Source organism: Protomyctophum bolini (assembly GCF_963924005.1).
Source record: "Protomyctophum bolini genome assembly, chromosome: 24".
Lineage (NCBI taxonomy): Eukaryota > Metazoa > Chordata > Actinopteri > Myctophiformes > Myctophidae > Protomyctophum > Protomyctophum bolini.
The window spans coordinates 30,442,636-30,456,471 of record NC_137885.1 but is presented as its reverse complement, the minus strand read 5'-3'; the positions used below and the strand labels follow the sequence as shown (position 1 = coordinate 30,456,471).

General features: G+C 43.7%; 1 protein-coding gene across 1 annotated transcript; it reads right to left on the bottom strand.

Moving 5' to 3' along the window:
• Positions 1 to 12,549: 12,549 nt before the first annotated feature.
• Positions 12,550 to 13,362, bottom strand: LOC308311879 (claudin-34-like; the record flags this gene model as incomplete). The annotated part of the gene is made up of 1 exon (XM_080758652.1): positions 12,550 to 13,362. The coding sequence occupies one exon, from the start codon at positions 13,360 to 13,362 to the stop codon at positions 12,550 to 12,552; it is 813 nt and encodes a 270-aa protein (XP_080614778.1).
• Between the last annotated feature and the right edge of the window lie 474 nt (positions 13,363 to 13,836).

The following is a 13,836-nucleotide window of genomic DNA, read 5'->3' as shown; positions in this document are numbered from 1 at the left end:
CTTTGTTCTTTAACCTATAGTCTGCTCTTTATGCCAATGTTTCTGTTCCAGATATCTCTGCGTAAAGTTTATTTTAATATATATAAAAATGCACTTTGAAATGGTCACCGTTGAGGTCACAGACGCAGTCCAGTGGAAACAGATTAACCCCTTCAGACCTGAGGATGATTCTAACAAGAGAAAAGTCTTCTAAGTCCTGAAAAATGATTTCTGAAAAACCTAGATGTCACTCAGTGGTGCTCAATCTTTTTCATGTCAAACAGGGACCCCCGGAATTATCTGTATTTGGCTGCCGACCCCCATCTGAAAATATGTAGTTTTCCTTCCAGGGACCTTCCAGAAGCAAAGATTTGAGTTAAAAGTGTTCGCTCTCTGAAAGAATATAATTATATTCGAAAGATTTTCGCCACATTTTCAAGGTTTTTCTAGATCTATACTGAGCTTTGTGTGTAGCCTTGTAGATCTGCTATTTTTCAACAGCTAAAGTATGACATAATGCTTACAACACCCAAAGGGGCTCCTGTCCGTCCTGAGTGGCTTAAGTCTAATTCTTAGCGAGTTCTTCCTCGTCTGCTGAGCTAAGCTGGTCCTAATGAATGCCTTAAACCATTCTGGGCGGGAACCCTTTTTTGGTTGTTTTAAGCATCATGTTATGCTTTAGCTATATTGGAAAAATAGCAGATCTACAAGCTCGTAGAGTGCCGCGAGCTACGAGCTTGTATAGGTCTGCTGTTTTTGAACAATTGTGAAAACGTGGCGCAGATTTCAGAGCGAACGTTTTTAACTCTAATGTTCTGGGGGGCGGCCAATTACATATATTTTTGGGGGTCCTTGTTTGAGAACGACAACAGAAACAGGGTTTTTCAGAAAACTGTCAGGATTTAGAAGACAATTGTATAGAACGGAGCTCAGGTCTAAACGCCTTAATGACACCGCTGGAGAATGTGGGTCCTTAGGGCCCATTACTCTGACATTGTTACACAACAGTGGCCAGTGGCTCTAAAAGAAAAAACTGTGAATTTCAAGGTCCCCCCCCCTCGATTTCAGCTCTGACACTTATTCCAGACATGCTCTAGTATGTGAAGAGTCTGACTGTGATATTAACTCATTTATTATTTCAGACATGTTCTAGTATGTGAAGAGTCTGACTGTGATGTTAACTCATTTATTATTCCAGACATGTTCTAGTATGTGAAGAGTCTGCCTGTGATGTTAACTCATTTATTCCAGACATGCTCTAGTATGTGAAGAGTCTGCCTGTGATGTTAACTCATTTATTATTCCAGACATGCTCTAGTATGTGAAGAGTCTGCCTGTGATGTTAACTCATTTATTATTTCAGACATGCTCTAGTATGTGAAGAGTCTGCATGTGACGTTAACTCATTTATTATTTCAGACATGTTCTAGTATGTGAAGAGTCTGCCTGTGATGTTAACTCATTTATTATTTCAGACATGTTCTAGTATGTGAAGAGTCTGCCTGTGACGTTAACTCATTTATTCCAGATATGTTCTAGTATGTGAAGAGTCTGCCTGTGACGTTAACTCATTTATTCCAGACATGTTCTAGTATGTGAAGAGTCTGCCTGTGATGTTAACTCATTTATTCCAGACATGTTCTAGTATGTGAAGAGTCTGACTGTGACGTTAACTCATTTATTCCAGACATGTTCTAGTATGTGAAGAGTCTGCCTGTGACGTTAACTCATTTATTATTCCAGACATGTTCTAGTATGTGAAGAGTCTGCCTGTGACGTTAACTCATTTATTCCAGATATGTTCTAGTATGTGAAGAGTCTGCCTGTGATGTTAACTCATTTATTCCAGACATGTTCTAGTATGTGAAGAGTCTGCCTGTGACGTTAACTCATTTATTCCAGACATGTTCTAGTATGTGAAGAGTCTGCCTGTGATGTTAACTCATTTATTATTCCAGACATGTTCTAGTATGTGAAGAGTCTGCCTGTGACGTTAACTCATTTATTCCAGATATGTTCTAGTATGTGAAGAGTCTGCCTGTGACGTTAACTCATTTATTCCAGACATGTTCTAGTATGTGAAGAGTCTGCCTGTGATGTTAACTCATTTATTATTTCAGACATGTTCTAGTATGTGAAGAGTCTGCCTGTGACGTTAACTCATTTATTATTCCAGACATGTTCTAGTATGTGAAGAGTCTGCCTGTGATGTTAACTCATTTATTATTCCAGACATGCTCTAGTATGTGAAGAGTCTGCCTGTGACGTTAACTCATTTATTATTCCAGACATGCTCTAGTATGTGAAGAGTCTGCCTGTGATATTAACTCATTTATTCCAGACATGTTCTAGTATGTGAAGAGTCTGCCTGTGATGTTAACTCATTTATTCCAGACATGCTCTAGTATGTGAAGAGTCTGCCTGTGATGTTAACTCCTTTTGGAGAAATAAAACAATCAAAGTAAAGTAAAGTTACACTAGTACTACCATAGAAGTACTAATACTATAGTAGTAGTATAGTACTAGTTACACTAGTAAAGTAAAGTTACACTATAGGCATACTATTCAAACATAAACAAAACAAAACAATGTCTCAGAAGGTTGAGCCTGTTCTGGGGGAGAACATTATGAAAATAGCAGATCTACAAGCTCACAATGCGTGACATTGGGATGTGTTGCGACTCGAGACGGTATATGAATCGGCTCTTAGAGATTTGGTGCAGAGGGGAATAAAAGTGAGTGGATTAAGTAATGTATACCTGGTGAACTATAAGTGTACAGTATATGGTTTTTTTTAAGTGGCTATGCTGCCCTTGAGCAAAGCTGTTAACTCTATAATAGCCCCAAACACTGCTCTTAACCCGAGGTAATAGCCCCCGACCTGAGGTAATAGCCACCAACACTGCTTAGTGGAGACGCTGGTTGCACCGGGCAGCTCCCAGGCTTAGTGGAGACGCTGCGACGCGTTGAGAGCTTGTAGATCAGCTATTTTCGGGGCACAAACCCAGCACTCTTTAGCTATAGAGACGCACTGGCTGTATTTTGCGTGTCTTAAGTACCAGGTCTTATTACCTAACTTGAGTAAACTAAAGACCTGGAGGCGTGATCAATGCTCTTTGGCTATTCTGAGTGGCTTCAAGTTTCTAAACAAATTTGTTCAGCGCAAAATACTGCGTTCAAGTCCAGGAGACTTCGGGGGGGGAAAAGCAATTCTCCTGAAGGCTGCCTTCCTTCCAGCATGGCATGGAGAGGAGAGGAGAGGAGAGGAGAGGAGAGGAGAGGATTTCTTTCACCATGTAGTAAATGCTGCATCCGTGGTCTGGAGTGGGCAGTTGTTTTACAGACGGGGTAAAAAGGGCAGGTGTTTTACAGACGGGGTAAAAAGGGCAGTTGTTTTACAGACGGGGTAAAAAAGGCAGTTGTTTTACAGACGGGGTAAAAAGGGCAGTTGTTTTACAGACGGGGTAAAAAGGGCAGTTGTTTTACAGACGGGGTAAAAGGGCAGATTATAGAAGACCGTGATTGTACCGGGCAGCACCCAGAGGTGCCAACGTACAGATTATAGAAGGCCGTGGTTGTACCGGGCAGCACCCAGAGCTGCCAACGTACAGATTATAGAAGACCGTGGTTGTACCGGGCAGCACCCAGAGGTGCCAACGTACAGATAGAAGACCGTGGTTGTACCGGGCAGCACCCAGAGGTGCCAACGTACAGATAGAAGACCGTGGTTGTACCGGGCAGCACCCAGAGGTGCCAACGTACAGATAGAAGACCGTGGTTGTACCGGGCAGCACCCAGAGGTGCCAACGTACAGATTATAGAAGACCGTGGTTGTACCGGGCAGCACCCAGAGGTGCCAACGTACAGATTATAGAAGGCCGTGGTTGTACCGGGCAGCACCCAGAGGTGCCAACGTACAGATTATAGAAGACCGTGGTTGTACCGGGCAGCACCCAGAGGTGCCAACGTACATGACTATTACTGAGAAGAAACCTGGCCAGGGAAGACAAAGCAGAATGCATATACTATACATTATATATATAATATATAATATGTATATATAATATATATACGTATACTCAGAACGTTCTTGTGAATCCCTGTCGGGGGTAAATAAATGTAAACAGAGAAGAATAAAAAGCTTAATCTGTGGTCTCCAAATGTCATGATATTCATATAATATATAGGCTATATGTATCTGCCGTGCACATTTCCTCTCCTGTATTGTATTTTAATATACGACACTTCCCTGGCTCGGCTCCTAGCCTCCTAGCCTCCTAGCCTCCTAGCCTGCCGGCCCTGTGGCGTGAAAGCTTCCTTTGTTGTGGTTTTACAATACGGTCATTATATGACCCGCCGGCCCCTCCCTTCTCTAATCTCCCTCCAACCGCCAGAGGATCGGGTCCTAATCAGTTGGAACCGCGTCGGAGACGCTGCTGTATGTTAACCCATTCACGACGGGAGGAATTCAGTTCATATGAACCCCCTGTTGGTGTTTGAAAGCATTAGTGTTGTATACTTATATATAGCTGTTGAAAAATAGCAGATCTACAAGCTTGTAGATCTGCTATTTTCTGGGGGGGGGGAGTCGCTAAAATGTGGCGCAAATCTTTTAAAGATTTATATTATTTCAGAGCGAACGTTTTCAACTCAAATCTTTGCTTCTCGGGGGTCCCTGGGAAACAACATATCATCAGATGGGGCGTCGGCAGCCAAATACAGATAATTCTAGGGGTCCTTGACATGAAAAAGGTTGAGCACCAACTGACACAGAAACATATATAGGGTTTTTCAGAAAACTGTTAACTTATTTTTTGAATGGGCCTCAGATCTAAAAGAGTTAAGCAGAAGTATGCCATGTGACAACATTCAGGAGGGCCAACGCTCTCTTTCCTCCGTAGTGACACAGGACAGGAAAGGAAAGGTGGTATAGCATGAAGGGGGCAACGCGTCGCGCTGCGTCGAGAGCTTGTAGATCTGCTATTTCAGATCTGCTATTTCAGAACCCTGCCCCATTTAACACTCTCTACACGCCCCCTGGTGGTGGTGTGGCTCACTGGAGGAGTGACGCCAGTCATACATTTAGATATTCATGTTCAACCTTTCAGAGAATGAAAGAACAGAATGATTCACTGCTCACGTCAGGCCGTATCAAAACGCCCATCTTTAATTTGGGTGCACGTGCAGGAATGTGTGAATTTAGAATTTAGAACTTGGCTGAGATGGAATTGATGGATATATAGACAACTTTTCTTTTGTGGTTTAAAGATGACACTTTTGATGACATAACTGTGTGTCAAGAAGGAAGAATTATAAGCTCTTCTCAAATGCAATATTGTCAGAATGCTGATTTTGCTGAACGCGTATTTACAGTGCAGCGGTTCGCAAACATTTTCACGTCATCTGAAAAGACTCTGTGGAGACATTGTGGATTTGTAGATCTGTTCTTTGAGAATAACCTAAAGGTTTTACGGGGTTAAACTGAACCCCCCCCCTCACTGTGGGGGTCAGTGACCCCCACCCCCTCACTGTGGGGGTCAGTGACCCCCCCCCCTCAAGGGCCCACTGTGGGAGTCAGTGACCCCCCCCCCCTCAAGGGCCCACTGTGGGAGTCAGTGACCCCCCCCCCCTCAAGGGCCCACTGTGGGAGTCAGTGACCCCCCCCCCCCTCAAGGGCCCACTGTGGGGGTCAGTGACCCCCCCCCCTCAAGGGCCCACTGTGGGAGTCAGTGACCCCCCCTCAAGGGCCCACTGTGACTTGCTGTACGGCACCTGCTCACCAGTAATGACTGTAATGACCACAGATGGCTGTAAAGTGTACACATGGAACCACATTGACTATATGGGTCCATTTGGGTCCATTTGGGTCCATCTATATTAGATGCCAAGAGAGTCCTGAGGGTCCCATTCTCCATATGCATATAAGTTAATGGCAAGGTGCTACCTATAGGTGCAACTGATTCAACCCTACACAAACACACGTTCACTCCGATCAGCCGATCAGCACCTCCTCGTGGTCCCCAGGACCAGATTAAAAACAAAGGGTGACCGAGCCTTTGGAGTGACAGCCCCCAGGCTGTGGAACGCCCTCCCCCTGGACCTAAGAACTGTCCTTTCTGAGGCCTCTTTTAAAAAACAATTAAAAACACTCATGTTCAGACAGGCATTTGGTCACATATAATCACTGTTTTTCTACTGTTTGTGTTTTTATCTGTGTGTTTTTATTTTTGTTGCTATGGTTTTTTTTTTTCACTGTTGACCCTGTGATAATGGCTGCCTGCTGTTTTTATAGTTTTAATTTTGTACTATTGTAAAGCACCCTGAAGGGTGCTATATAAATAAAGGTCATTCATTCATTCATTCAACTCCCAATGGCAGCCCATTCATCCAAACAGAACAGTCGGATTGTATTAATTTAAACAACGTCAAGTCAAACTCACCAACGTTGCAGCCGTTACGGAAAAGCTTGAATTATTCTCTCTTTTCTGTCCTCAAAGTGTCTGCTTCGTAAAAGCCCACTGTAGACATGTAGTTGTTATTATGAGGAGCTACTTTGTGTCCTTGCAGGTGATTCTTTTTTCCAAGTGCTGGAGTTTGGAAGCGCTCGTTTAGACATCACTCAACTGCTCCTGCATCGTACCACCTGTTCTGAATTAGCACATAATGCAGGAGGCAGCAGGACATTCATTGCTTTACTGAAAACGAGTGCTTCCAAACTGATAATCTGGCTAATCTGGCCCTCAGGAATACTGATAATGTTATTGATTTCAGCCGTTACAATTCCTAACCGCTTTAATGACTTTACAGTCTAAATTAGTAGCTTGCTGAGTATAGGATTACAAATAATGTTATTGTCTTTTTTTTTTTATGTCCAATATATTTGTATTTATTTATAGTTAAAATGACTTTTCAGGGTCCCAATTAAAAATAGCAAAATAATATTCAGGATTTCAATTCAGAAATAGCAAAACAAATATTTTTGCTATATGACATGCATGCAATGTGGCCCTCTGGAGTGAGTATTATATTGAATATAATGGCCCTTTCAATGTGGCCCTCTGGAGTGAGTATTATATTGAATATAATGGCCCTTTCAATGTGGCCCTCTGGAGTGAGTATTATATTGAATATAATGGCCCTTTCAATGTGGCCCTCTGGAGTGAGTATTATATTGAATATAATGGCCCTTTCAATGTGGCCCTCTGGAGTGAGTATTATATTGAATATAATGGCCCTTTCAATGTGGCCCTCTGGAGTGAGTATTATATTAAATATAATGGCCCTTTCAATGTGGCCCTCTGGAGTGAGTATTATATTGAATATAATGGCCCTTTCAATGTGGCCCTCTGGAGTGAGTATTATATTGAATATAATGGCCCTTTCAATGTGGCCCTCTGGAGTGAGTATTATATTGAATATAATGGCCCTTTCAATGTGGCCCTCTGGAGTGAGTATTATATTGAATATAATGGCCCTTTCAATGTGGCCCTCTGGAGTGAGTATTATATTGAATATAATGGCCCTTTCAATGTGGCCCTCTGGAGTGAGTATTATATTGAATATAATGGCCCTTTCAATCGTCACATGTTGCCCAATGCTGTCTATATATGGCTTCATATAATAACAGGGGCTTTGAGTGTTAAATATAGAAGGACAACAGACCATAAACCAGAGGTCCTCACAGACCATAAAACCAGAGGTTGTGTCCTAGTCCTCACAGACCATAAAACCAGAGGTCCTCACAGACCATAAAACCAGAGGTCCTCACAGACCATAAAACCAGAGGTCATCACAGACCATAAAACCAGAGGTTGTGTCCTGGTCCTCACAGACCATAAACCAGAGGTCCTCACAGACCATAAAACCAGAGGTCCTCACAGACCATAAAACCAGAGGTCCTCACAGACCATAAAACCAGAGGTTGTGTCCTAGTCCTCACAGACCATAAACCAGAGGTCCTCACAGACCATAAAACCAGAGGTCCTCACAGACCATAAAACCAGAGGTCCTCACAGACCATAAAACCAGAGGTCCTCACAGACCATAAAACCAGAGGTTGTGTCCTGGTCCTCACAGACCATAAAACCAGAGGTCCTCACAGACCATAAAACCAGAGGTTGTGTCCTAGTCCTCACAGACCATAAAACCAGAGGTTGTGTCCTGGTCCTCACAGACCATAAACCAGAGGTCCTCACAGACCATAAAACCAGAGGTTGTGTCCTAGTCCTCACAGACCATAAACCAGAGGTCCTCACAGACCATAAAACCAGAGGTTGTGTCCTAGTCCTCACAGACCATAAAACCAGAGGTTGTGTCCTAGTCCTCACAGACCATAAACCAGAGGTCCTCACAGACCATAAAACCAGAGGTTGTGTCCTAGTCCTCACAGACCATAAAACCAGAGGTTGTGTCCTAGTCCTCACACAGCGCTATCAGTGTCACGGAGCAGAGGGTCACTGAACCCAGCCTGGGAATGACTTCCTCTTCTGGGCTGGAGTTCAACCAGACCATGAAAGAGACGCTATTGTTCCTACGCAGTCAACGCACGCACGCACGCACGCACGCACGCACGCAGGCAGGCAGGCACGCACACACTGCCATCCGCGATATTTGTGATGCTCGTTGCATGGATACACACACAAACATGGACCGAGAGATGCATCATAAATACTAGTGTGCATGTGCTTATAAACAACAACATAGGAACCGCAGGGAGGGAGATACAGGCAGGCACGTACGTGCACGTGATGTGCACGCACGCGCACGTGATGTGCACGCATATACGTGTGCACGCACCAGTGCCAGCCGGCCTCTTTCCCTGCACAGTGAAATCCTCAGTGTCAGACAGATTTAGCTCTGAGAGCCTTGGTGTGGTTCCAATATGATTCACACTTTCACAGTGTACTGCACAGGAATGGTTCCTAAATATGATTCACACTATCACAGTGTACTGCACAGGAACGGTTCCTAAATATGATTCACACTATCACAGTGCACTGCACAGGAACGGTTCCAATATGATTCACACTATCACAGTGTACTGCACAGGAACGGTTCCATTATGATTCATTCACACTTTCACAGTGTACTTCACGCAGGCAGACATGCACACACACACACACACACACACACACACACACACACACACACACACACACACACACACTGCACACACACACGCACACACACACACACACACACACACACATACCTCATGGGGTCACGATGGGGTCACGATGGGGTGGTCGGTATAGAGCTGTCGCCTCACAGCTAGAAGGTCCCGGGTTCGATCCCCGCTGAATCCCACTGCGGAACACACAGACAGACATAGGGGTATACAAATACATACATACATAAATACATACACTACATACATACATAAATACATACACTATACATACATATATGCGGTCTAGTCTAACTTGGACTCATGGGGGTGGACATAGTCCCCAGTGAATAGGCAGGTTGCCCTTCACTGGTAACCCTATTGTGGAATTATTTTTAAACATATGAAGGTATTGTGGGCTGGGATTTTACAAAAAATACCCCCCTTTTAATACCTACCTACCTACATACATACATACATACATACATACATTTCAGAATTTGAAGCAATTTTTAAGGACCCACATTTAGGCCAGTGCAACAGAGCAAGCTTTTGCCTTTTTTTAAACCCTACCCTATTATTATTATTATTATTATTTAGTATGTATAATTATTATTATTATTATTATTATTATTATTATTATTATTATTATTAGTAGTAGTAGTAGTAGTACAGTATGTATGTATTATTATTTTATGCTCTATTGATTCATTTAATATTACCTCAGCTTTGCTTGTCTAGTGAAATAGTTTCATTGAAATAATTATGTATGTATGTCTAATTTAAATGTAGCACAAACATAATACAAGTATAATATAAGTATATATACATTAAGCATAGAGGAATAAATCAATGATTTAACTATTTTTAAAGCTATTTTAACTATTATAAAGCTACCTACCAGCAGACTAATGGCCAGCAGGCCAACCTTCCCGCAGGCTGCAGCCGTTACCTTCTCACAGGACGTCCATACGACGTCCATACGACGTCCATACGACCTCTCTGTAAAACCACCAACCCCAAACGTCCCGTCCTAGTCGCCGTCCCAGCCAGACGTCCATACGACGTCCATACAACGTGGTCGATACGACCTGACAGTCAAACTCAGGATACGTTGCAAAAGGATACGTTGCAAAAAGACGTCCATATGACGCCCATACGACGTGGTACCAACCTTCACACTGCTTTGAGCTGCGCTGTGATGCAAAATGTATTGAAAAGTGGGTATTAACGCCATCTGGTGGTTATTTTAGTAATGTGCGTTGTCAAGTTACTAAGTGTCGAAATTCCGAAGTTAAACGCTGCATTTCCGCTTTCCGATTTCAAAATAAAACTGTTCTACTGGTCAAGTTAAAGTGTTTCCATTTCCGCTTTTTCTTCAAATTAAAACGTGGCAGTTTGAATTAGCTTTAGCTATTGTTAGCTTTATTTGATCTTTATTCATATTAATACGTGTTGCATGTTTTAATGTTGTTCTAAAGGATAGAAGATTATTAACACAAACTGTCGATTAAATAAAAAATGTTTTACAACAAATACAGTCTTGTTTTTTGTTTTTTTACTTACTACATCTGACAAGCTGGCTAGCTATATGGCTAGCGGATGTAAATACGCCACGGTTACATTATAAAATAGATACTTCCGTGTGTTACACTGAATTTGACCACCTATAGAATTCTGTGACTTTGTACTGCGAAAATCTACCGATCTTCGGCGCGTGTGACCGTGGTGCTATTCTAGTACGTTCCATAATTATAATATTGTCTTAAACATTATTAGCTATCATTAGAATTTGTTGTTATAATATAAATATGAACAATAAGTTATAATCATGTTTAAGACATCATTGGTTTAATATTATAAACACCAGTAGGATTCGTTATGAATGAACAATATACGTTATATAATAAAACTAATCATTTTTAAGAGATCATTTATTATTCGTAGTTATAATATAAATGTGAACATTATAAGTTTTTAAATGTATATAAACTATTGTTGTCTGTACTAGTCTAGACATTTCTGTAATTGTCCGTTGTCACCACAAGGTGGCAGAAAAGCCTGTATTTTGCCTGTATTTGACATTGAGCTGTAAAATAATGTTGCCTCAACTCCTACATACAGTTCTTGTCATTTTGGGTGGTCCCCAGTTCACATATGATTATTTTAGGTGGTCCCCAGTTCACATATGATTATTTTGGGTGGTCCCCAGTTCAATTATGATTATTTTATTATATACATGAAAGAAAAAGCTAAGAAATAAGCTCAGTAGGAGTCCAAGCTAGTACTAGTGGTTCTCAAATGTTTACACATGGAACCACATGGACCCTATGGGTCCATTTGGTTGCATTTGAACACCCTCAGCTAATATTGTTATTTTTGTTGTCCACTCATTGTGTGTGTGAAATTTAATTTGGACAACAATGTCCACCACAAGCCAACATGTTGATGACCCCTGGTCCCAGGAGAATGTCTAATTTATATTTTGGGTTTTGGCCCCAACACAGATATACTCACAATCATTACTGTACATGTTTGTAAACAGTAGACAAAACAAATGAAATACCAACTTACTGTACATGTTTGTAAACAGTATAGACGACAAAACAAATGAAATACCAACTTACTGTACATGTTTGTAAACAGTAGAACAAATGAAATACCAATACATACTGTACATGTTTGTAAACAGTAGAACAAATGAATGAAATACCAACTTACTGTACATGTTTGTAAACAGTATAGACGACAAAACAAATGAAATACCAACTTACTGTACATGTTTGTAAACAGTATAGACGACAAAACGAATGAAATACCAACTTACTGTACATGTTTGTAAACAGTATAGACGACAAAACAAATGAAATACCAACTTACTGTACATGTTTGTAAACAGTAGAACAAATGAAATACCAATACATACTGTACATGTTTGTAAACAGTAGAACAAATGAAATACCAATACATACTGTACATGTTTGTAAACAGTAGAACAAATGAAATACCAATACATACTGTACATGTTTGTAAACAGTAGAACAAATGAAATACCAATACATACTGTACATGTTTGTAAACAGTAGAACAAATGAAATACCAACATACTGTACATGGACAAAACCAAACATATACACCTTGAAAACATCACAGCCTCATCATTGACAATGGATATTCTGTGTGTGTGTGTGTGTGTGTGTGTGTGTGTGTGTGTGTGTGTGTGTCTGTGTGTGTGTGTGTGTGTGTGTGTGTGTGTGTGTGTGTGTGTGTGTGTGTGTGTGTGTGTGTGTGTGTGTGTATACACGCGCTACGAGCTTGTAGGTCTGCTATTTTTGAAAAATTGAAAGAACGACTGACATTTTTAGAATCTGATCTCAGGTCAGAATGGGTTCATCAGACCAGTGTGTTGTCCAGTGGAAACCCTCGTATGAATCTGACCTCAGGTCAGAATGGGTTAAACGCTTTCAAACGGTTTCAAAGCCCAGGTTCTCCATCCCTTCTCTGTCTCTCATCATCAGAGTCACGCTGCGGTTATTATTCATGGCTCCGCCCCCCGAGGTCGACGACGTCGCAGGCTCCTCCCCCGGCTCCTCCCCCTGCGTCGACCTCTGACCTCCCGACCTCCGGGGGGGCGGCGGCGGCCTGTAGTTCAGGTACATGACCCCGGAGGTCAGCGTCAGCACGGCGGCTATGACGCCCACCATGAGGCCGGCGCCCACCGCCTGCGCGCGCGGCGCGGCGGGCATGTGGAAGTCCGGCGGGAAGGCGATGGTGTGGTTCCGCGCCACGGCGTACATGTTCCACGCCAGCGGGGTGAGCGAGGCCGCCGCCGAGGCCAGGAGCAGGCCGCCGGCCGCGGAGAACAGCGCCTTGGGCGTGGCCCAGGCGTCGCCCTTCCCCCCCCCGCCGCGCCCCCCGAGGCCCAAGTGCACGTTCCTCAGGCCGTAGACGGCGAAGGCGTTGCCCGCCAGGCCCAGGGCGGCCGAGGCCAGCATGAGGACCTGCGCCGCCCTCAGCTCGGGCGGGGCGAAGGCGTCCCACAGCCCCACCCCCCGGCAGTACATCACGCGGAACTCGGGGGACACCAGCGTGTGGCTGACGAAGCACGCCCGCCACACGCCCACCCAGGCCACGCCCGACGTGACGTAGCGCAGGTCGTCCACCAGCCACACCCGCCACTGGATGACGCCCAGGGCGGTGAGCGTCAGGGCCCAGCCCACGCAGCCCACGGGCAGCGCCCCCAGCTGGGAGTGGGAGGTATGGACCAGATAGGGCATTGTTTTGGATTTAGGTTACCGCGCCCGCTTCTCGCTGGAGCCTCCACCCGTAGCGTCTATAGGACGGTGTACTATACTGTACCGTATAGGAATACCTTCAGTGACAGCTCCACCCAATCGCCCTGCAGGGGGGAGGAGTTAAGGAAGGCATGGTCAGAAGGTCAGAAGGAGTCTCTTGCTATTCTCCTTTCTCTCTCTCTCTCTCTCTCTGTGTTGCAGTGTCCTGTCACCTCTCAGCTATAGTCTCTCGCCCGTTGACTCCGTCAGAATTCAAGGAAAAGAGTGTGCTGTTTTTCCTTCTATTTTGTGGACGATGCGTTCTCAGATATCCTCTCAGCTAATCCACCTGTCGTGGCCAGGATAGGTGGAGAGACAGCCAGGCTTCCAGGCAGGCTCTCCTCCTGGGTTAGGGTTAGGTGGAGACAGGCAGGCTTCCAGGCAGGCTCTCCTCCTGGGTTAGGGTTAGGTGGAGAC